Genomic DNA, 24,536 nt, shown 5'->3' with positions numbered 1-24,536 from the left:
CGTCTGAAAAAAAAAAAAAGGGACAAAAGGATTCAGAGTGAAAAGAAAACCACTTACTTAAGTGAACCTCAGAGACAACCCCACTATTTCCAATTGCATGGTGGTTCTTTCACAGAATCCATATATATACTCTATATATATGGATAATATACTAAGCATTGTGCACTCTTAACTTTCCCAAAGGATAGCATGCAAGCACATTTTGTAGCGGTTTGATTTTTTCCTCTTAATTGTATGTCTTGGGAGATTTTTCCATAACTAGAAGGTTTTTTGTTTTACTTTTTGTTTTTGTTAGTTTTTTTTTGAGACGGAATCTCACTCTGTCCCTAAGACTGGAGTGCAATGGGGCAATCTTGGCTCACTGCAACCTCTGCCATCCGGGTTCAAGCGATTTGATTACAGGCGCCCGCCATCATGCCCAGCTAATTTTTGTTTTTTTGTAGAGATGGGGTTTCACCATGTTGGCCAGGCTGTCATGAACTCCTGACCTCAGGTGATCCACCCGCCTTAGCCTCCCAAAGTGGTGGGATTACAGGCGTGAGCCACTGCACCTGGCCTGTTTTTTGTTTTATTTTAAAGTAATTTTAGATTTGTAGAATAGTTACAAAGATAGTACAGAGAATTTGGTATACCACTCACCTATATTCCCTACTAGAGTATCCGTATGCTAACTATAATACAATTATCATGGGCCATGTGTGGTGGCTCACACCTGTAATCCCAGCACTTTGGGAGGCCGAGGCAGGCAGATCACCTGAGGTCAGGAGTTTGAGACCAATCTGGCCAACATGGTGAAACCCCGTCTCTACTAAAAATACAAAAAATTAGCTGGGTGTGGTGGCGCACACCTGTAATCCCAGCTACTTGGGAGGCTGAGGCATGAGAATTGCTTGAACCAGGAGGTGAAGGTTGCAGTGAGCCGAGATCATGCCACTTCACTCCAGCCTGGGCGACAGAGCAAGACTCTGTCTCAAAAAAATAAATAAAATACAAAAAAAAAATTGATCTGGCGTGGTGGTGCACACCTGTAGTCCCAGCTACTCAGGAGGTGGAAGTTGCAGTGAGCTGAGATTGCACCATAACACTCCAACCTGGGCGACAGAGTAAGACTCTGTCTTAAAAAAAAAAAAAAAAAAAAGGCTGGGCACGGTGGCTCATGCCTGTAATCCCAGCACTTTGGGAGACTGAGGCAGGTGGATCACGAGGTCAGGAGATCAAGCTCATCCTGGCTAACATGGTGAAACTCCTTCTCTACTGAAAATACAAAAAATTAGCTGGATGTGGTGGCGCACGCCTGTAGTCCCAGTTACTCGGGAGGCTGAAGCAGGAGAATCGCTTGAACCCAGGAGGTGGAGGTTGCAGTGAGCTAAGATCGCGCCACTGCACTCTAGCCTGAGAACAGAGCAAGACTCCGTCTCAAAAAAAAAAAAAAAATCAAACAACAACAACAAAAATAAAACCCTGAAAAGAATGCTCTACAAATAATAACTTATTTAATTGTGTACTTCTCAACATTTATTTGATTTGCCTTAATAAAGCTATCAATTAGCCGCAACATTGGAAAAGTATAAAAACTTTTTATATTTTTCACTGTTTTAAAACTTGCCCTCTTAAAAATTAGGAGCCATGGCCGGGCGCGGTGGCTCAAGCCTGTAATCCCAGCACTTTGGGAGGCCGAGATGGGCGGATCACGAGGCCAGGAGATCGAGAGACGATCCCGGCTAACACGGTGAAACCCCGTCTCTACTAAAAAATACAAAAAAACTAGCCGGGCGAGGTGGCGGGCGCCTGTAGTCCCAGCTACTCGGGAGGCTGAGGCAGGAGAACGGCGTAAACCCGGGAGGCGGAGCTTGCAGTGAGCTGAGATCCGGCCACTGCACTCCAGCCTGGGTGACAGAGCAAGACTCCGTCTCAAAAAAAAAAAAAATTAGGAGCCACAACACCAAGTGAAAAAGAATAAGAAACCCCTATCATCAAAAGTGTTTGTTATACAAGAAAAAATTACCAGTACATCTTTTATCTTAGTTCTTTAACATGGTTATAAGCAATTCTAAGTCCTGTCTTCATTAATAATTCACTGTATGACCTCATGCAGATCATGTCATATTTCTCATTCTTTGTACCTTCCTTTGTAAAATGAAGAACTTGAACTAGACACTCATGTCATTTCTTGGTCTAAAATTCCACAAATTTGCAGATTTAAGCTGAATTAAAGCTACCCTATTAAAATAAGGCTAATTGGTTTCTTTAATGTTAACATAAAAACATAAACACCATCAACTCCCACCAAAGTGAAATATTAACAGCAATCACTAATCCCTGGTAGTGAAGCGCAAAATATTTTCCACCTACTCCCAACATAAATGTAGTCTCATCACAATGACAGGAACACCAAATAAAAGTAAACAAAATACTAGGTGTCACTGGGGTTGGTGATAACTTTTCAGATGGAAAACCAAAGGCACACCCATGAAAGAAAGAAATGGTAAGTTAGATTTTATTAAAATTTAAAACTGCTCTGCAAAAGACACCATCAAAAGAAAGAGAAGACAGAACAGTTTGGCGGTTCTTACAAACCTAAACCTACTTTTTAGCATTCAGTCCGGCAGTCATACTACTTAGTACTTAACCAAAGGAGCTGAAAACTTAAGTCTACACAAAAACCAAGAACATGGATGTTTATAGCATTCTTTATTTGTAATTGCCAAAACTCCACAGCAGTCCATATATCCTTCAGTAGGTGAATGGATAAGTAAACTGTGATATACCAATGGAATATTATTCAGCCCTAAAAAGAAATGAGCTATCAAGCCAGGAAAAGACATGGAAGAACCTTGGATACATATTCAGGAATATGTGAAAGAAGCCAATTGGAAAAGGCTACATAATGATTGCAAATATATGACATCCTGGAAAAGGCAAAACCGTGGAAACAGTAAAAAGATCAGTGGTTGCCAGGAGTTTGAGGGGAAGAAAGTAAAGGGATGAACAGGTGGATACTGTGGATTTTTTTTGAGCAGTGAAATTATTCTCTGTGATACTGTAATGGTAGATAAATGTCTCTATACATTTGGCAAAACTCATAGATGATGATATGTACACCATATCATGATGATGGTAGGTACACCAAGAGTGGACCTTAATGTACTATGGACTTTGGCTGATAATGATGTGTCAGTGTTGGTTCACCTATTGTAGCAAATGTATTATAATAAATGTGCAGGAGGCTGTGTCTATGCTTTCAGCTCACCTTTGCTGTAAACCTAAAACTACTTGAAAAAATAAAGTCTGTCTATCTAAAAGTAATCACAGAAGTTACTAATTACAATAAACTCATATTCAGTATTTCTAAAGCACTTCTTCCAAACAGCATGTATATTTTAAAACTTTACTAAAAAACTGAAACGTAACAAATTGGAAACAATGGTTACTTCTAAGAAATGAAACAGGAGAAAGGAGGGCTTTCTTTCGTTTTTTTACTTGTTACAGTGTAGCCTAAACTTTTAACAATATCCATTTTACATTAGTATTATTTGTGTTAGTAGTATATTTTAATAAAGGGGGCCACAATGCACTAAAAAATTAAAGACATTGCTTGCTCAACCTTTCCTCACCTGTGACCAGACTATTAAACTAGATAACATATCTAGAGGTAAGATTAAAGAGGTTACAAAAATTGTAAAAAAAAAAAATTTTTTTAAGTTCTACCTATGAGGTCAGTCTAATAAAATGTCTCAAAAAAAGCATTTTACAAAAAAATGTCCTTATTGGTCATAATTTTAACAGTGCAAATCACCTTTGAAAGACTGTGTGCCTGTAATCCCAGCTATTCTGGAGGCTGAGGCAGCAGGACTGCTTGGGCCCAAGTTTGAAAACAGCCTGGGCAACACAGGCTGTTAAAGAAAAAAAAAGAAATGGAGAAAAATGGAGAGAAGGGAGTGGGCAAGAGTAAGAATGTGAAAGATCTGAGTCTTTACCTTGATTAACTTGAATAAAATATAAACTGTCTTGTATGAACCAGCCTCTTCTCATTTTATTTACATAGGCAACTTGGCAGAACCCTGTCTCTACCAAGAACAAAACAAAACCACATTAAACAAATAAAAATTAGCCAGGCGTGCTAGTACATGCCTGTAGTCCCGGTTACCTGGGGGGCTGAGGTGGTAGAATCAATTGAGCCTAGGAAGTAGAAGCTGCAGTGAGCTGTGATTGCGCCACTGCCTGGGTGACAGGGAGACCCTTAGTTATTCTAAATCAACATGTAATATTCACTAATGTACTAGAAAATGTTCTTATATAGAGTATATAGAAGAAGAAAGAGTTCCTGGACTTAAAGAACATGCTTTATGGTAGAGGAGATAAGTAAACAGGGAATCACAGTACAGGTACCATAACAAAGGTATGAACATAAAGCTAAAGGAGCACAGAGAAGGAGTGTCAGACAAGACTTCGAAGTTACAAGAATCTATAAATATGTTAAAATTCATAGAACTAGGCTGGGCATGGTGGTTTACACCTGTAATTCCAGCACTTTGGGAGACCAAGGCAGGCAGATCGCTCAAGGTCAGGAGTTTGAGACCTGACTGGTCAACATGGAGAAACTCCATCTCTACTAAAAATACAAAAATTAGCTAGGTGTGGTGGTACACACCTGAGATCCCAGGTCCTCAGGAAGCCGAGGCAGGAGAATTGCTTGAACCTACGAGGCAGAGGTTGTAGTAAGCCAACATGTCGCCACTGCACTCCAGCCTGGGCGAGAGTCAGACTCTTGTCTCAAAATAAATAACCCCATGTTCTCACTCGTAAGTGGGAGTTGAACAATGAGAACACACGGACACAGAGAGGGGAACATTACACACTGGGGCCTGTCGGGGTGGGGGGCAAGGGGAGGGAGAGCATTAGGACAAATACCTAATGCATATGGGACTTAAAACCTAGACAAGGCCGGGCGCAGTGGGTCCCGCCTGTAATACTAGCACTTTGGGAGGCCAAGACGGGTGGATCATGAGGTCAGTTCAAGACCAGCCTGGCCAACAGGGTGAAACCCCATCTCTACTAAAAATACAAAAAAATTAGCCGGGTGTGGTGGCGGGTGCCTATAATCCCAGCTACTCAGGAGGTTGAGGCAGGAGAATCGCTTGAACCGGGAAGCGGAGGTTGCAGTGAGCCGAGATCGTACCACTGCACTTCGGCCTGAGCGACAGAGCCAGACTCCATCTCAAAAAAAAAAAATCTAGATGACGGGTTCATAGGTGCAGCAAACCACCATGGCACATGTATACCTATGCAACAAACCTGCATGTTCTGCACATGTATCCCAGAACTTAAAGTAAAATTTAAAACAAACAAAGGTTTAATTACTTTAAAAAGGTAGTACACAGTTATTGTTAGGATGAAGTTTTTTGTTTTTTTTGTTTTGTTTTGTTTTGTTTTTGAGACACACTCTTGATTTGTTACCCAGTCCTAAATGCAGTGGCTCAGTCAGCTCATAGCCGTCTTGAACCCCTGGGCTGAAGTGATCCTCCTGCCTTAGCCTCCAGAGTAGCTAGGACTGTAGGACTAGGACTATAGGTACACACCACCACACCCACTAATTTTTTTGTAGAGACAAGGTCTTGCTTGCTATGTTGCCCAAGTTGATGTCCAACTTCCTGGCCTCCAGCAGTGCTCCCAGTTCAGCCTCCCAAAGTGCTGGAATTACAGACATGAGCCACTGCGCCTGGTTTATTCTTGTATCATTAAATTGTATAGACCTGTAGAGTAAAAGAATCGATATTCGGCTGTACATTGGTGTTCTATAATATAATGAGGTTTGAGTTAATCTCAGTATTTGGATATTTATGATTTAGTAATTTAGAAGTACTTTGCAATTAATACCTTTAAAGTAACTTAAAATGTTAAGTGTTACAGTAGAAATTAAAATGCCAAGTAGCAGGTGTTTGGAGGTTAATTGAGGACAGACTTTCAGGCTGGGCCAGGTGGCTCAAACCTGTAATCTCAGCACTTTGGGAGGCTGAGGCGGGCGGATCACTTGAGGTCAGGAGTTCGAGATCAGCCTGGCCAACATGGTGAGACCGCCCCCATCTCTACTAAAAATGCAAAAATTAGCCAGATGTGGTGGTGTGTGCCTGTAATTCCAGCTACTCCAGAGGCTGAGGTGGGAGAATCCCTTGAATCTGGGAGGCGGAGTTTGCAGTAAACCACGATGGCACCACTACGCTCTAGCCTGGGTGACAGACCAAGACTCCATCTCAAACAAAACACAAAAGGCAGACTTTGAGGATTAATAGCTGTTTTTAATTTTTAAAAATCATTTGTTGATTTTTGCTTTTTTTCATTCCTGAAATACCCACTCTTAAGTCCTTTTTTTTTTTTTTTGTCTTTGGAAAGCATACTCCCGTCCCTTGCTATTCCATTTTTCTCCTTTTTTTCTTGGATAGACTTTGCCATACAATTTTTGTTTTTATTATTTTTATTGTGGTAAAATGCATGTAACATAAAATTTATTACTTTAACTATTGGAAGTATATAGTCCAAGCCAAGTGTAGTGATGTGGCGCCTGTAGTTTCAGCTGGTCAAGAGGCTTGGGCTCCTTGAGCCCAGGAGTTTAAAGGCAGCCTGGCAACATAGTGAGACCCCCTTCTCTTAAAAAAAAAAGTATACAGTTCAGTGGCATTAAGTACATTAACAATGTTGTACTACTATCACCACCACCATCTTGTTCTAGAACTTGTTCAGCACTGCCACACAATTTTAGCACCTAATTGTTCCCTAGTATTTGGCTGTCATGTTAAGTATCAGGTGTAAGAGATAAACAAAACTCAGTTCTTGTCTTCAAGGACTTCACAGTCTAATGAAAGAAACGTAATACTTACTGTACAATTTGACAAATTACATGTTAGAGCTCTGCATCATTAAATTTTATTATTGAATTAGAATTTAAATTTTACCTTGAAAAGGCAAAGTAACTTTTTGTTAGGTTAACATTCAAGTTATATCATTCCGCGCACCGAATTCATTTAGGCTAGACCAAAAGACTGAAGTCTTTAGTCTTTTGATTTAGGTAATTGTGGGACTCTCATATCCTAATGCCTTACACTTTAAGACTAGAAGGGAACCAGAAAATTGATATTTTGATTTAAAACCAAATAATGGGCTATTCCTTCCTGATGAAGCAAGGAGACTTGTGAAAACTGTGATTAGAGGAAACTTCTTAGTTGTCTGCAGTTATCATTTGTTGAAACTGTTTTTACTTATTTTAGTTGCAGTGACAACTTGCTTGATTATGATCAAATACATCATTATACAGGCATGTTTATCTCCTTTGCAGATCATCTTAAGGAATAGTTGCTTTGGAAACTGTCAAGAACGTACTTTTAATTTCTTGAAAAGCTGGGAGGTATCAATTGATTTAAAGTTTAATGTCTTAGCAGATTTAGTTTAAAATGATGTTACCAGATTGAGCAGTATTTATTAAAATATATATTTTATTTTCATTACTATGACTTGTTTTCTTCATTATTAAAGGTTTAATGCAATATTGCTTATAAAAAAGTGAAACAGGCTGGGTGCAGTGGCTCACTCCTGTAATCCCAGCACTTTGGGAGGCTGAGGTGGGTAGATCGCCTGAGCTCAGGAGTTTGAGACTACCCTGGGCAACATGGTGAAAACCCATCTCTACTAAAACAGAAAATATTAGCCAGGCATAGTGGCGTGCATCTGTAGTGCCAGCTACTTGGGAGGCTGAGGCACAAGAATCACTTGAGCCCTGGAGTCGGAGGTTGCAGTGAGCTGAGATTGTGACACTGCATTCCAGCTTGGGCTACAGAGTGAGACTCTGTCTCAAAAAAAAAAAAAAAAAAAAAAAAAAAAGGTAAAACAGCATGGCTCTTTGTAAGACTCTGTAGTCTTCCTAATGTAGTCAGTCTAAAAGAGTTGGTGTCCCAAATGGTTGGTAGTGTTTTAGTTTGCAATTTCAACACTTGTTAGGAGAATAAAAGTTCAGATTACTAGGCCTAGATTCCTAATAAGTTGTGTTTTGTTTTGTTTGAAATAGGGTCTCGTTCTGTCACCCAGACTTGGAGTGCAGTGGCTTGATCACAGCTCACTGCAGCCTCGACCTCCTGGGCTGAAGTGATCCTCCCACCTCAGCCCCCTGAGTAGCTGGGACTACAGGTTCACACCACAATGTGTGGCTAATTAAAATTTTTTTTTTGTAGAAACAGGGTCTCACTGTATTGCCCAGGGTGGTCTTGAACTCTTGTCCTCAAGTGATCTTCCCACCTCAGTCTCCCAAAGTGCTGGAATTACAGACGTGAGCCACTGTGCCCAGCCCTAATACATTTTTATAAAGTTTTTTTCTTTCTTTCTTTCTTTTTTGAGATGGAGTCTTGCTCTGTTGCCCAGGCTGGAGTGTGGTGGCCCAATCTCAGCTCACTGCAGTCTCTACCTCCTGGGTTCAAGTGATTCTCCTGCTTCAGCCTCCCGAGTAGCTGGGACTACAGGCGCATGCCACCACAACCAGCTAATTTTTTGTAATTTTAGTGGAAATGGGGTTTCACTATTTTGGCCAGGCTGGTCTTGAACTCCTGACCTCAGGTGATCCACCTGCCTCAGCCTCCTGAAGTGCTGGGATTACAGGCGTGAACCACCACGCCTGGCCCATTTTTATAAATTTTTAAAAAGTTGGAATTTGTGGTGTGGTTTTGATTGTCTACTGAAAAAGAACAATTGCAGTGTTCTTTTAGGTTAAAAATAAAAAGAAAAGTTAAAAATAACCCTTAGTTTGGTTAAACTGTTAATAAATTTGACACGTACTGCTATTGAAAAATAACTGTAATCATCTTTTTTCAGGGTAATCACTTTGATCAATATGAGGAAGGACACTTGGAAATTGAACAAGCATCACTTGACAAGCCTATAGAATCGGTAAGATTATCAGTGCTTAATTTCGGGTCTTAGCCAGTTAGTTAGGTAGTGTTTGTGTGACACTTGATGTGAGTGAAGTTAAACTTATTAATGACCAGTAGTACAGTTTAGAGTTGTTTTCTTGCATGCCATACAGTAATCAATTAGAATTTGGGATGTAATCTAATATTTAATATGTTGGGAAATCAGTCCAAAAAAATCTAGAAACACATTAGAATTTTGATGGAAAAATATCTTTCTGGCCCATACTGATAACTTTGTTGAAGGCAGCAAGTTAAAGTTTAGCATTTTGTGAATTGAATAAAGGAGTAAAATGTATTTTGATCCTTTATAGCTTCACCTCTCCTGGGCAATATAATTATGTATGAAATGTTCCTACATAAGTAGACTATGTATGGACATTTTAAAAAAATATTGTATTAGAAACATTCAAGGAGTAATATGTTTTATTTACCAGACTCTTGTGAAACATGGCAAGTTTGGTCTGTGTAGCTTAAGAATTGTCTGGTTTTTGTCAAAAGCTGATTGTTTCTATCTTTTCACACTACTTAGTTTTGGACACTGATGATACCAAGCAATAGAACAAGGAGATTTATTTACCTGGCTCTTAGTTTTAAAAAAACTTATTAATTTTTGAACATTATTTTCATTTTGAAAAACGCTTTTTTTTTTTTTTTGAGACAGAGTCTCACTCTGTCGCCCAGGCTGGAGTGCAGTGGCCGGATCTCAGCTCACTGCAAGCTCTGCCTCCCGGGTTCACGCCGTTCTCCTGCCTCAGCCTCCCGAGTAGCTGGGACTACAGGGGCCCGCCACCTCGCCCGGCTAGTTTTTTGTATTTTTTAGTAGAGACGAGGTTTCACCGTGTTAGCCAGGATGGTCTCAATCTCCTGACCTCGTGATCCGCCCGTCTCGGCCTCCCAAAGTGCTGGGATTACAGGCTTGAGCCACTGTACCCGGCCAAACCTATTATTTTTAAATAACACAGTCTATTGTTAAAATGTCTAAACTTGTCATTATTGTCAGCATTTACTATTTGTGCTTAAGTGTACATGTTTAATAATGATTTCAGTGAGTTATTGGTAAAACTTGAGTGGGGAAAAAAAGTCAAAAAGGGAGTCTTAATCTTTATAACCATCCATGGCAAGCCCACCCCTTCCCCTTAAGAAACACTAGCTTCTTCCTCAGGAAAATAAGAAGGCAATTTAGAGAATACGGATATTTTAACTTTAATTTTTATTTTCAAAACTAACATAGTAAAGGATCAACATATATTTATGTTCCTAATTAGGTTGGTGTTGTGTGTGTTTGTATGTGTGTTTAGATGTTTACAGAAATTTACACAACTTGGGGTGTTCGACATTTTTCTTCCACAGCAGTTGGCCCATATTAGCTAAGCAGCCATGATCTGGTTTGTATTGCACGGTCTGCCTTTTTTAATTTCTTCTCTAGGGTTTCTTTCTCCCCACCTCCCTTTCTTATTTCTGTCTTTCTGGTCCAGTGAACACTGCATATAGTACCTTCTGTCTTAATGTGCTGGCATGATGCTAGACTTAGGCATGGCAGTAATTGATGACGCATGTGATAATGCTGCAGAGGGAGAATTCTCATCTGATATTTCACTGAAAGCCTAGTCTTGTGTTTTGACATAAGGATAAATTGCCAAGCCCACTTTGCTAAGTTAAAAATCACCGGGGTTTGTGCCTTGTTCTGTATTATTTTGGGGATTATGACAAGGCAGAATTTTGTAATGAAATCTGTAGGCTAGACAGTATCTTGTATTTGCAAACTAATTTAATTTTTCCATTTCAATTTAAAAAACTGGAGGGTCTGGCCGGGTGCAGTGGCTCACACCTGTAATCCCAGCACTTTGGGAGGCCAAGGCGGGTGGATCACAAGGTCAGGAGTTCGAGACCAGCCTGGCCAAGATGGTGAAACCCCATATCTACTAAAAATACAAAAATTAGCCAGGTGCGGTGGTAGGCGCCTGTAGTCCCAGCTACTTGGGAGGCTGAGGCAGGAGAATGGCTTGAACCTGGGAGGCGGAGGTTGCAGTGAGCCGAGATCGTGCCACTGCACTCTAGCCTGGGTGACAGAGCGAGACTCGGTCTCAAAAACAAACAAAAAACAGGAGGGTCTAAGTTTAAGACCAAGCTGTCAGAATCAACTCCCCAGTACCATATTCTACAAGGTGCATGGTTGGTTAATATTCTTACACAAGCTATAATTCTGTGGATACTCAACAGCAGCAGGAAATTTAATTAGATGAAATTTGCAACCTAGTATTCATTATTACAATACTCAACAAATAGTTTTTTAAACCACTAAATTAAATGATATTTAACATTTTTTAAGCCTAGAGGGATACACTGAAATATTTTTGGAAATTTCATTCCTATGGCACATGAGGCTAAAGCTGTTTTACCTCTCATAATGTCCAGGACTTTTTCTGCCACATATAGGGAAAACACTATCAGAAGGCAGTCTAATTGAGTAATCATTGTTGAATAATCTCATTCAGTAGGAGTAGAATTGATATATGCCTTATTTATTAAATAGTGCTAACTTCTCCACTTAAAATAGCAAATAGTATATAATGCTCAGGCTGGATATTTAATTTTTTTAAATAAATAAATGCATGTTCAGAAATGTATGTTAGTAATGACACTTTCAATGAAAATTTACTTCTGAAAGATAAATATATGCATTATTTGTGATGTGATAGTTTAGGTTGTAGGAGAGAACTTCATGGCCTACATTGTATTAGACATAGGACATAGGATCTGGGAGAATAAATAAAGATGTAAGAAAAAATAAGAAAAAAAAGGTATGACACACAAGATAAGAGGGATCTTATTTCTGTTGCCTGATCAGTTGGAAGTAAAATTTTAAGTGTTCTTTTTTTTTTTTAACATTTTTTTTGACATTTTTTTTGGTCACAGAAAATTTTAAGTTTTAAGAGAAACTCCTACAGAGATTGGCATCAAAGTAGGTAGTGTTCCCTCCCTCCCACCAAACAAAAGAAGTCCCTTATCACCTAAGGAATGCCCACCCAATAATAAGTAAATATTTAATTATATGGCTGGCTGGCTATATTAAGCTATTTTGTTTTTAGGGGGAAATGGTGTTGCTTCTAACACAGAAAGAGTGCTGAATTAAAATCTTTCTCTGCAGCAATATCTATTGAGAGGTGCTGACTGTTTTGCTACAGCATGCAACTCAAAAGTGGCTGGAAATATGCAGCTTTGGGAGTCTACAGATCATTGCAGGAGCTAAAGGTCTAGTCATTTTTTTTTAACTAAAGGTAATCTGCAGCAGCTGGTAACCGTGGAAGTCTCTGCACAGGTTTGTGCCAAGAATGTGCCTGTGTGAAGGGTTATTGTGAGTATAGGATTAAGGTCTTTTTATTTTGTAGTAGGCTAGATTTGATGCAAACCAGCAAGATGGGAAATGAGACATGAAGATGCAATAATGTATTATGCTTTTAGTGAATTTCTGAAACCCAGATTTGTTAGTGAGATATTGGTATTTCAATTTTAATAGGTAAATGTTGAAAATACGTCAAAATCCAGCATTTGTAAAGCATTTAATAATATTTTTGGAAAAGTTTTATTTTCCTTATTTACTTCAACCAACCAGATATCTTTCAGTGAAATTTTTCCTCAAGAATAAAACATCTTTTTAAGAAAATTATGGAAGAATTACTGAACAACTTGATTATCTCTATTAAAAACAAGTTGGAAAGTGTTAACATTTTATCTCTATTACGAAAAACTTTGAATTTGAATTTTAAAAGTTGTTATTGCTTTATGAGATATTTAGGTCTCAAATGTTATAATTATAACCTCCACTTACTTAAAGACAAAATTTTTACAAAACAAAGCTTGATCTAAAGCCATAGCTCCGTCTAGGATTCAATCACAGCAGAATTAGTTGGTGTTATTTAGGATATATGGTCCTTTATGACCTTTATCATAGTTAGAAGATGAGGAATCGGGCCGGACGCAGGGGCTCACCCCTGTAATCCCAGCACTTTGGGATGCTGAGGCGGGCAGATCATGAGGTCAGGAGTTCGAGAACAGCCTGACCAACATGGTGAAACCCTGTCTCTACTAAAAATAAAAAAAGAGCCAGGCATGGTGGCACACACTTATAATCCCAACTACTCAGGAGGCTGAGGCAGGAGAATCGCTTGAACCTGGAAGGCAGAGGTTGCAGTGAGCCAAGATCACGCCACTGTACTCTAGCCTGGGTGACAGAGCGAGACTCCGTCCCAAAAAAAAAAAAATGCACCAGGCATGGTGGCTCACGCCTATAATCCCAGCACTTTGGGACGCCGAGGCGGGTGGATCACAAGGTCAGGAGATCGAGACTATTCTGGCTAACACGGTGAAACCCCATCTCTACTAAAAATACAAAACTTAGCCGAGTGTGGTGGCACACGCCTGTAGTCCCAGCTACTTGGGAGACTGAGGCAGGAGAATCTCTTTAACCCGAGATTGTGCCACTGCACTCCAGCCTGGGCGAGACTCGATCTCAAAAAAAAAAAAAAAAAAAGAAGATGAGGGTTCAGATGGGAGAATGACTTTAAGCTATATAGAAGGCAAAATGCCTGCATCATAGACTTAAAACATGTTGTTATTGTTGTGGTTGGAAATGCAACTACCCATCAGCCATTAGTCGGCCCTTGCTCTACCTGACAGGTTTAAAAATTAGTGTAAGCTTCAAACTCCAGTTGCTGATGTTTAGTTTGTGCATCTTAAGGATTTGGAAGTATATGTATAATTGGGTTTTGTCATGTTGCATATCTGTCTAGATCTGTGGACTCCACTAGTTCCAAACTGTAACTCTATAAGACTGCTGATTTGACATTTAGCAGTGACCATATATGGACTGCACTAGAAATAATGTGCTTCTTGGAGCTGAATGGTGTAGCATTACTATGTGGCTTTTCTCTTTAGTCTTCATTGTGTCATCTGTAGTGAGCTCTAGAGTTTTTGTTTTGGGAATTTTTACAACTTGTTTGCATGGGTTCACCTAGTAGCCTTGGTTCTTGCTTATAGTCTTTAATACACAATCAGCAAAGCTTACAATCCACTCAAGAGACTTACTGTTTTGTCACTGTTGAAAATGGGCTAAATGATGTAAATTGAATGTGGCTGCAACTAAAACAAAATTCAGTATAGAATTAGTATTCATCCAGTCATGGGCATACCTACAGCATGGTTTTCTCTTGAGACGTAATAGGCTGTTTCCTACTGTAAAAACTTACAGCCAGCTTCATACAATTAAGTAAATTTTTTCCTGTGTTTTGGCAGGCTCCCATCATACATGTGTATTGGTGGTGCTGTTGCCAAAATGATCATTGTTACTGTGGTGGCATACAGCTTCATGGAGCAGAAAGTTTCTACTTGGTATTTAATTAATAAAAATGTTGAGGAATGGCTGAAACAGTTAATAAGTATTTTTAAATTGCTGGTATTGTGTTTTCAGCATATTGGTAGTTTATAATACAGATTTCTCATTTTCAAAGATCTTCCCACTTAAAAATTACATCCCTTTTCTCACATGTTTATTAAAGAAGAACAAATGATAAAAATGTAGCATTTTAATGATATATTTATGTGTAGAAATAGGGGGAGAAAAAAAGGCCAACTAAGGTAATCTAGGTGAAAAAGTTTGAGTTTTCAGCATAGCTCCATGGTTTAACCAGAATTAGAAGAACTTCATTTCCAACCAAAGAACAGGCCACACAGCCACCATTTTGGGGTCTTGAGCAGAGAGATAAAACAAATAGGTGGTTTGTGAGAACTCTGAATTATGTAGAAAACCAGCTTTTCTGCGTAATAAATAAGCTTTGCCTTATTTATTAAAGTTAGGATTTCTTTGGAATTCTTCCATGTACATTTAAATTGTATCAAGTTGACTTTAGAAGAAAAAAAAAGTAAAAGCAGCCTGCCTCTATCATGCATCTTTGTTAGTTGTTAACCAGAGTTTTTAAAATGAAAAAATTTTCTGTAATTTATTTTTGGTTCTATGAGATTATAATTAAACCCCAAATTATATATTTAAAAAACAAAAACTGAAAGATTTTTAGTCATTATTATAGTAACTGAAAGTAAGTAAAGAGTTACTTTTTTAAAAATTATTTTTAAAAATAATTACTACTTTGGAAATAAATTGGCCGGGCATGGTGGCTCACACCTGTAATCTCAGCACTTTGGGAGACCGAGGTGGGAGGACCACTTGAGAGCCTTGCAGGTCAAGGATGCGGTGAGCTGTGACTGTGCTACTGCACCCTAGCCTGGGTGACAGAGTGAGATCCCGTCTCAAAAAAAAAAAAAAAAAAAGGAACAAAGAAATTTAGTGTTCATTGCCCTTGTTCTGTCTAGATTACCTGTTTGAGCTGTAAGCTACTTGTGCCAACTTGGTGTTATAAATAGCGTCCGTGGGCCAGTCGTGGTGGCTTATGCTTGTAATCCCAACACTTTGGGAGGCCAAGGCAGGCGGATCACTTGAGGTCAGGAGTTTGAGACCAGCCTGGCCAACGTGGTGAAACCCTGTCTCTACTAAAAATACAAAAAAAAAAAATTGACCGGGTATGGTGGCATGCTTCTATAGTCCCCGCTACTCAGGAGGTGGAGATTGTAGTGAACTGAGATTGCACCACTGCACTCCAGCCTGCTACAGAGTGAGACTCCGTCTAAAAAAAAAAAAATCCTGAAATAATTGGCAAAAATTACAGTTGTAAACAGAAAGAATAGATTGCTTGTTTCCCGCAGACAGGTTATTGAGTTTCTTGTTCTTTCACAGAGAAAGTTTTGATCATTTCAGAGATAGACAAGTCTGGTTTGTTTTACTTTGTTATAAATTATTTTGGTGTGCCTCCTTGTGTTAGCCATCATCCTTAAGCCTATTGGATTTTTGATGAATGTTTATAAAACCTTACCTTAAGCCTATTGGATTTTTGATGAGTGTTTATAAAACCTTTTTTTTTCTTTTATTGGTAGGAAGGGAGACCATACTGAATACTAGCCCTTCCTGCAGAGTCACAGAACTACCTTTTTTCCTCCAAGAGCAGGTAGTTTGAAATGATAGGAAAGGTCCAGTTTTTCTGTGTTGGTCATTCATTTACCCTAGGAGGTTGGTGAGGGGAGGAGATTCTGGGAGATGTGTCCATTGTGTCTGTTGTCTTTGTTATGACTGGAAGGACTTAGAGTGGCATGTTAAATATTTTATTATAGTCCCTGAGAAAGTAGATTTAATTAAAGAACAGTTTTAAACTAAAGTTTTAGAAGAGAAATGCCACTACATTTTCTATCAATGATTTTTTTTCTGAGAAGGTGACAGCCATCCTCTTGAGTGGTTTTGTAAAAGTGGTGCTAATGTGTATAACCTTAATTTTTTCTTTTTTTTCTCCCTCTCCCTTTAACATTTGCTTTTCCTTTCACTGTTGTCAGTCACAACACGCTGCTCTTGAATCTCTCAGCTGGTCTTGACTCGTGAATTTACTTATGCTTTCACTCTTTAATAAATACATTACTTGCAAGCAGTGAATTGAAAACAAGACAAAAAAAAAAAAAAAAACGACCATTAGTGATTGGACAGTTTCTTACTTTGTGTTACATTTAACTGTTCTTTTGACAGCCCAGTTTTTAAAGCCAGGTTCGTATGGAAATGCTTTCACTCCACTTGCACTGCTTTTGGAAATAGCATACTGCTTCATCTGTCTGTTTATTTTAGTGCATTCATAATATAACACAATCAGCATAATGTCTCATCTCCACTTAGCCAAAGATTGAGTTTTCTTTAAAAACAACAACAACAACAAAATGGGGGGGGAGCAACAATTTTTGTCAGCATTGTTTAATGCCTAAATCTTGGTGTCGAATATAGTTATGAGTCTTTTAAGAGATTAAACAATTATTTAATAAACCATATATTCTTAGAGTCATTCTGCTATCCTTGTCCTTTCTAGAATTATTCAGTTGTAGGAATTACGATATGAAATAAGGATTTTCTACACAGGTAAGTTTGCTTTCATAGTAGTAAAATAAGGGCCTGTTTACCTTTTTGTTTTCTGCTAACATTACTTATATTGAGACTTTTAATCTTTTCTTTTTTAGGGGGTAATAAAGTTATAAATAGTTAGACACTGAGCACTGGGTAAGGGAATGCTTTTCCTAGGAGTTCAGTTTGGAGCGGGGAAGGGAAGAAGCCGCAGCAGCAGTAGTGTTATATTAAGATTTTGTGATGTGTAGTAATGTGGAAGTCAGTGCTTGGGATCAGTAGTGTTTCTAATTCTTTCAGATGGTATGGAGCAAAAATAACTTGCAGCAAACTTTTGTGCACCATAATGATTTTATATGTATATTTGAAACAATATGTTTTGTTTTAGAAACAAAGTTTTCATTATAATTTGCCTCCAGGTTTTGCTTTTAAAAAAATATCTTGGATTCATGCCTGTAATCCCAGTACTTTGAGAGGCTGAGGAGGGAGGATTGCTTGAGCCCAGGAGTTCTAGATCATCCTGGGCAACATAGCGAAATCTCATCTCTACAAAAAATTAAAAAATTATCCAGGCATAGTGATGTACACACATAGTTCCAGCTACTCATGAGGCTGAGGTGGGAGGACTGCCTGAGCCCAGGAGGTCAAGGCTGCAGTTAGCTGTAATTGCACCAGTGCACACCAGCCTGGGCCGCAGAGCAAGACGCTATATTAAAAAAAAAAAAGTATCCTGATTTTTCCCCATCAATGAAATAATTAGCTGCTTAGCCCAGTTTTCCAGGTTGCATGCTGTCATAAACTTATAGAAGGAAATTGTCCTTAAACAAACAAACAGAGCATATGGGAGGCTTAATCTTCTGACTTCTAGTTAAAGAAGGTAACAGTAAAAAAATGTTTTTCTTTCCTCTTGAGTTCAAAGAGCACTTTATCATTGAATATGGAGATGTCAGACAAACAGTTTAATGTGCAATATTTGGTTTTAATGCAGAAATTTGTAGTTTAGTCAGCTTTATAAATTGATTTCAGGAAATAATGAGATTTTCAAATGATTTACCTTTGTTTTCTGCTAACATTACTTTTATTGCGACTTTTAATCTTTTGTGGATTTATACTATAAATTACATTTTAATACATATAGAATACTTTGTGTTTAGAATTTTTCAGTGTTGTCCATTGGATGAATAGCATCATTTTTTCTGATATACAGTTAGTGCTTATTTTTAGCCTTGTCTTTGTACTTCACAATAACTGTAAAAAGCAAAGAATTGGACAAAGGGCTGCAGATGTTTCCAATACCTTGACCTCTTAAACGAAAGCTGACATTTAATTGTTGTTTCTAGCATTTTTTTCATGCAGTGTACATTGAAATACCTTTTCGAATGTGCTCCTGGGAAGATGAGACATTATGTATGTTGGTTTCTCCCCCCTACATGCACTAATGGTTCTTTACTGTTAACTTATTGCTAGGCCTGTTTCATTCTAACATCTTAGCATTTTTGTTAGACTACATGTTGAAATGCATCACTCAGTCTGTGCTTGAGCTCATTTTATTTTTCTGTTTAATCAACTTAATTTCTTGTTTTACTAACCTCACTGTTTTTTCAGTTTAATATTGGCTGCATGCTAGTTAAATATTTATATTATATATATTATTATTATTATTTTTTTAAACCAATCAAGTCTAGCCTGGATTTTGCTCTGATTGTTTTTTCATTTCTAGTGGTGGGGCAGTCTTACACTTACAACTTACTTTGTATCATGAAAGCCTGACACATAAACAAAACAACTAAACACAATGTAGATTTTCTTTAAAAAAAAAAAAAAATCTTAAAGTGGTGCTGTTTAGGTGGTGGATATGACTGTATAAGTACCTTGATTTTATGCTTTTTAATGTTATTTTAAAACTTCATAAATGTATTCTTCCCCTTTTCCCTTTCCCCTTTTTCTCCATTTTAAAATGTTATATACAAAAGTTGCCCAGCACACCATCAGAAAGGACCCTTACCCCGTATGTTCTTCCCATATAAAATACTAGCCAGCTTTTCTTTTTACATTAATGTCCCTCTTATTGGGCACATTTACCCTATTATTAGCACCTTTTTGCATGCATATATGTAGAAGTATCTCTTGCTCATCATCTGTTTAAATGTCTCTAGGAAGGGAAGAATATATTATTGGAATATTTTTGGTTTGTCTCTCTGTTCTGTCTGTCAGGATAATATTGGACACCGCTTACTCCAGAAACATGGGTGGAAGCTGGGCCAGGGATTGGGAAAATCTCTTCAGGGTAAGTGTTTACATTTATCAAAGAAAAAGAAAGAAAACCATTTCTGATGCAGATCTTGTACCTGAATATATTTGTTGTGTTTTTAAAAAAGTGCTTGGGTTTCTCCCCCCTGCCTTTTTCAACCCTTAGAATAGTCTATTTGTCCTATAACTGTATTTTAAGTCACTGTTAAGCCTGTATATTTGCCAGTAATTTGCAAAAGTAAGCTGCTGTGTCATCGAAACTTTCAAGTCAAACATACTGTGTGTGGCTCAGCCTTTTTTAAATTTTTTTTTTTTTTTGGTGGAGGTGATGGGTGGGTGGAGTAAAAGGAATGCAAAATATCAGAGTATGCTTTCTTTGTGCTATTTAGTAATGTATTGTGGGTTCAGTATTATAAAGAGAATCATTCAGTAGCAGAATTTAATTTTTATCGTTTTAAATTCTCCCTGAAGCTTGTGATTGCCCTGGCTCTTTTGCTCTGCAATAAGAAATTTATGTAGTGGTAGAAAAGAAAAATTAACCTCCAAGAAACATAAAATGAAAGCAGAGGTTTTTGAGGGCTCTCTGAGCAGAGAGGTTATTTCTCAGGTTCCTATCAAAGTCTGGAAAATGTATGGCTTAAAGTTTCCGTTGCGTTTGTTACTCTGTTTATACCAGTCATTTGGATTAAAAACAAAATACTAATATTTCAGCTTCTGAGTTCTCCCTAGTTGAAAACCAACCAACTGCATTCACTTTTTAGCTCTCTTAGATTCAAGAGCTACTGTTTGTTCTTTGCAGATGTGATGTGAATGCTACCTCAGAAATTACGGGAATTGGCTGGGCGTGGTGGCTCATGCCTGTAATCCCAGCACTTTGGGAGGCTGAGGCGGGTGGATCACGAGGTCAGGAGTTCAAGACCAGCCTGGCCAACATGGTGAAACCCTGTCTCTACTAAAAATACAAAAATTAGCCGGGTGTGGTGGCACATGCCTGTAGTCTCAGCTCAGGAGGCTGAGGCAGAGAATTGCTTGAACCTGGAAGGCAGAGGTTGCAGTGAGCCAAGATCACGCCACTGCACTCCAGCCTGGGCGACAGAGTGAGACTCTGTCTCAAAAAAAAGAAAAAAAAAAAGAAATTATGGGAATCATTGTGCCTCTACATCTGATCATGTGGGAGCTTATTGTATAATAGGCATCTTTGGGGAGAAGTGTGCTACTGTTGACTAGTTCTTTGATTTTGGAAATGAATTTTCACAATTTGAATGCCAGAGTCTGATCAATTCAAGTGTGTTGAGAGGAACACAAGGACAGGTGTAGTGGCTCATGTCTGTAATCCCAGCAGTTTGGGAGGTTGAGGCAGGAGGATTGTTTGAGGCCAGGTGTTCAAGACCAGCCTGGGTGAGATAGCGAGACCCTGTCTTGATTTTTTTAAAAGAAAAAATTAATTAATTAAAAAGGGAAACCAAGAGGACAGGGCTTGAAATGGGATGTTTCAGTTATTTATTTATTTATTTTTTTGAGACAGAGTCTCGCTCTGTCGCCCAGGCTAGAGTACAGTGGTGTGATCTCGGCTCATTGCCAGCTCCGCCTCCCAGGTTCACGCCATCCTCCTGCCTCAGCCTCCCGGGCTCCTGCCACCATGCCTGGCTAATTTTTTGTAGTTTTATAGAGACGGGTTTCACCGTGTTAGTCAGGATGGTCTTGATCTCCTGACCTCGTGATCCACCCACCTTGGCCTCCCAAAGTGCTGGGATTACAGGCTTGAGCCACCGTGCCCAGCCAGGATGTTTCAGTTATTAAAACCTTTAATTTTAAAATTCTACTTCTACAAATTCTATTCATTGGTGACACATGGGAGATGCTCAATAAATATGTTTTAATGAAAGACTACTAAGCATTAACCTATTCTTTCGGGGAAATAGATTTAATTACCTTTAAACTTGTTTTCCTTCCAGTGGCACAAGAACGCTTTGCAAACAATACAAAGAATACTCTGATTAAGAGCAATTAATATGTGATAGACCACATATTTTATAAGAGCCTAGAAGAGAGAAGATAATCAGGACTGAGATAGAGATGACTTTTTGATAGAATTTGTCCCAGTGGTTTGCATAGTTTTTTTTTTTTTTTTTTTTTTTTCCTTTGAGACGGAGTCTCGCTCTGTCGCCCAGGCTGGAGTGCAGTGGCCAGATCTCAGCTCAATGCAAGCTCCGCCTCCCGGGTTCCCGCCATTCTCCTGCCTCAGCCTCCCGAGTAGCTGGGACCACAGACGCCCACCACCTCGCCCGGCTAGTTTTTTGTATCTTTTAGTAGAGACGGGGTTTCACCGTGTTAGCCAGGATGGTCTCGATCTCCTGACCTCGTGATCCGCCCGTCTCGGCCTCCCAAAGTGCTGGGATTACAGGCTTGAGCCACCGCGCCTGGCCGGTTTGCATAGTTTTAAGTGTTGGGTTGACTTGAATGGAGGTGATTGCTTTAGAAGAAGATCAGAAGACTAGATTTGCTTTTCTCTCCAATATGAAATACCTCTTCTATTCGAGGACACCCAGGAACATTGTTGATTGTTATTCTCTTTGTTCAGGCACACAAGGTGGGGCTGTTTCATAGTGGCTAGCAAATCTGTTTGAATCCCAGAATTTTTCATGTTAAGCATCAGAGACTTTAATGTACAACTAGAACCTGCAGAGAGAAAGGAGGGGGAAGAGATAGATGAGTGTTTAAGAAAGGATAGGTAAATGGCTACTCACCTACTTTGGGTGATCCAAAGTTATTTTCAATTTTTGTTTTTAAGGAGATTTTAGGCAGGGTGCTGCGGCTTATGCCTGTAATCTCAGCACTTTGGGAGGCTGAGGCAGGAGGATTGCCTGAGCCCAGGAGTTTGAGACCAGCCTAGGCAACATAGACCCCATCTCTATCTCCACCTATACCACACCCCTCAAAAATTAGTTGGGCTTGGTAGTCCACGCCTGTGGTGTCAGTTACTCAGGAGTTTTGAGGTAGGAGGATTACCTGAGCCCGGAAGGTTGAGGCTGCAGTGACCCTTGATTGTACCACTATACTCCAGCCTGGGTGACTGAGTGAGACTGTCTCACCAAAAAAAAAAAAAAAAAAAAGAACAGTTTAGAATTTTGGTTCCCTTTGAACTTTGAGCTTCTTGAAAAGAGGAATTAGGTTTTATCCATATTTTACCTCCATCTCCATGGTAACAGGTATATATAGGAAGTACTCAATAACTCATAAATCTATTCATTTAAAAATTCAAAGGAAATTTAGGCCGGGCGTGGGTGGCTCACGCCTGTAATCCCAGCACTTTGGGAGGCCGAGGCGGGTGGATCACAAGGTCAGGAGATCGAGACCATCCCAGCGAACACGGTGAAACCCCGTTTCTACTAAAAATACAAAAAATTAGCCGGGTGTGGTGGCGGGCACCTGTAGTCCCAGCTACTCGGGAGGCTGAGGCAGGAGAATGATATGAACCTGGGAGGCGGAGGTTGCAGTGAGCCGAGATCGCGCCACTGCACTCCAGCCTGGGCGACAGAGCCAGACTTTGTCTTTAAAAAAAAAAAAAAAAAAAAAAAAAAAAAAAAAAAAAAAAAAAAAATTCAAGGGAAATTTAAAGCTCATGTGAAGGGCTTTTTTCTTTTTAATTGTTAAAAAACAGATAACATAGCCGGGTGCAGTGGCTAGCACCTGAAATCCCAGCACTTTGGGAAGCTGAGGCAGAAGGATTACCTAAGGCCGGGAGTTGAGACCAGCCTGGGCAATATAGCAAGACCCCCATCTCTACAAAAATATATATTTTTTAATTTCCTAGGCTTGGTGGCACACACCTATAGTCCCAGCTATTAAGGAGGCTGAGGCAGGAGGGTTACTTGAGCCCAGGAGTTGAAGGATGCAGTGAGCTATGTTTGGGCCATTGCACTCCAGCCTAGGTGACAGAGCAAGACCCTCTGTTTAAAAAAAATAAATAAAACTCACCCTTTCCAAAACATATAACATAAAATTTAGCACCTTAATCATTTTTAAGTGTACAGTTGTGTATGTTAAGTATATCCACATTGCTGGTGCGAAGTCCATCTGTTTTAAATGATTAGTATCTTTATTCTCCAAAAAGAATGGAGCCTTATTCTATTTCCAACATTAAGAATTGAGTTTGTTTCATAACTGGCTGTTTTTTTCCTAGTGTCAGATTCAACAGTGTACATGCAGGCATTGTGCTGGTTTCTCTCACATATCTCTTTCTGTAGTACCCACATAATTTAACCTAGAATATATCCGCATTTATTGTGTATTGAGGCAATTTATGACAGATTTCTTTGACCATACTAAACCGTTGATATAAATAACCACTCAAGAAAGCCCTGTCACTCTAGCGTAAACAGTAATGCCTCCTTGGTATTTTATAGACTAGAAATCGCATGTAATTTCTCGGCTTATGCTTTTGTAAGTTTTTCACATTGACTAGTTCATTGTCAACTTTCCTTTTTATTTGAGTTTAGGACTCTTAACATATGTCACATACAACCATCCACTAAAATTTTAAACCTGGTCCTTTTGGGCTTTTTTGTCAAAGGTTTAAAAATTATTTTGACCCATTCAAGGCTTTTGCCAACAAAAGTTGCAGTTCTTGGGGCTCCAGTGCTGATGCCTTGTCACTGAATAGATTGGAGAATAGGGCCTGCAGACTCTGGAATGAAGTTGTCTGTGGCTGTACTTTGTAAACTGAGTTTATTTTTGTACTCATATTTTCTTATTCACGTTTCATTCTCCCTTAGTATTTGTTAAAATATTTCAGAAAATTTTTAAAAAGTTATTATATATGGCAGATACTTGTTAGTATTTAAAAATAAAAGACTTGAAGAAAAGATAATGTTGACAAGATAACTGAAGGAAACAACACAAAAAATGCACTACTGATGAGAAATATTATGAACAATTATTTGTTATAGAAACAGAGGATGTGTTTAATTCAGAATAAAGCAAGAGTGAATGACAGTTGTATTTTGTAGCATTTAGACTGGATTCAGTTCTGGAAGTTGTTTTGTAACCTTTTGTCAGCTTTGAAATGGAATGTAGTTCAAAATTTTTATTTTTCTGTGAAATACATTTAGTCAGTAGGTGTAGCCCAGAAATGGTGCCTAAACTTTCTTTGTTACATTGTGTAAGTGCTATTTGATGATTTGGCTGATTCTTTGGTGACAGACAAAAGTTTAGCTCCTAAGAAAAATGAATGGGGTCTGATATTATTTCCTATCTCACCCTGTCTGGAAGTTTCGATGAGTACATTGAGACAACCAACGCATATTTACTGACCTAACACTACATTCTAGTTATAGCAGCAGTAAATACCA

The 24,536-nt window shown here is 38.8% G+C and overlaps 1 protein-coding gene across 27 annotated transcripts in view; it reads left to right on the top strand.

Moving 5' to 3' along the window:
* The window catches only part of GPATCH8 (G-patch domain containing 8), a 107,832-nt gene that overhangs the window by 17,511 nt on the left and 65,785 nt on the right, over nt 1–24,536 (top strand). For 8 of the 27 annotated variants that reach the window (XM_005584433.3, XM_074019844.1, XM_074019845.1 and 5 more), the window contains exons 2-3: nt 8,854–8,928; nt 19,150–19,222. In XM_005584433.3, coding sequence (XP_005584490.1) covers nt 8,854–8,928; nt 19,150–19,222 — 148 coding nt within the window. Of the gene's footprint in view, nt 1–8,853; nt 8,929–10,301; nt 10,337–16,572; nt 16,591–19,149; nt 19,223–24,536 lie in introns of all 27 variants that reach the window. The other 19 variants (XM_065531675.1, XM_074019846.1, XM_015438611.2 and 16 more) reach the window with 4 other exon arrangements.

This window comes from Macaca fascicularis, chromosome 16 (genome assembly GCF_037993035.2).
Source record: "Macaca fascicularis isolate 582-1 chromosome 16, T2T-MFA8v1.1".
Lineage (NCBI taxonomy): Eukaryota > Metazoa > Chordata > Mammalia > Primates > Cercopithecidae > Macaca > Macaca fascicularis.
Note: the sequence above shows the minus strand (reverse complement) of the source record. Positions and strands in the feature narration are given on the sequence as shown.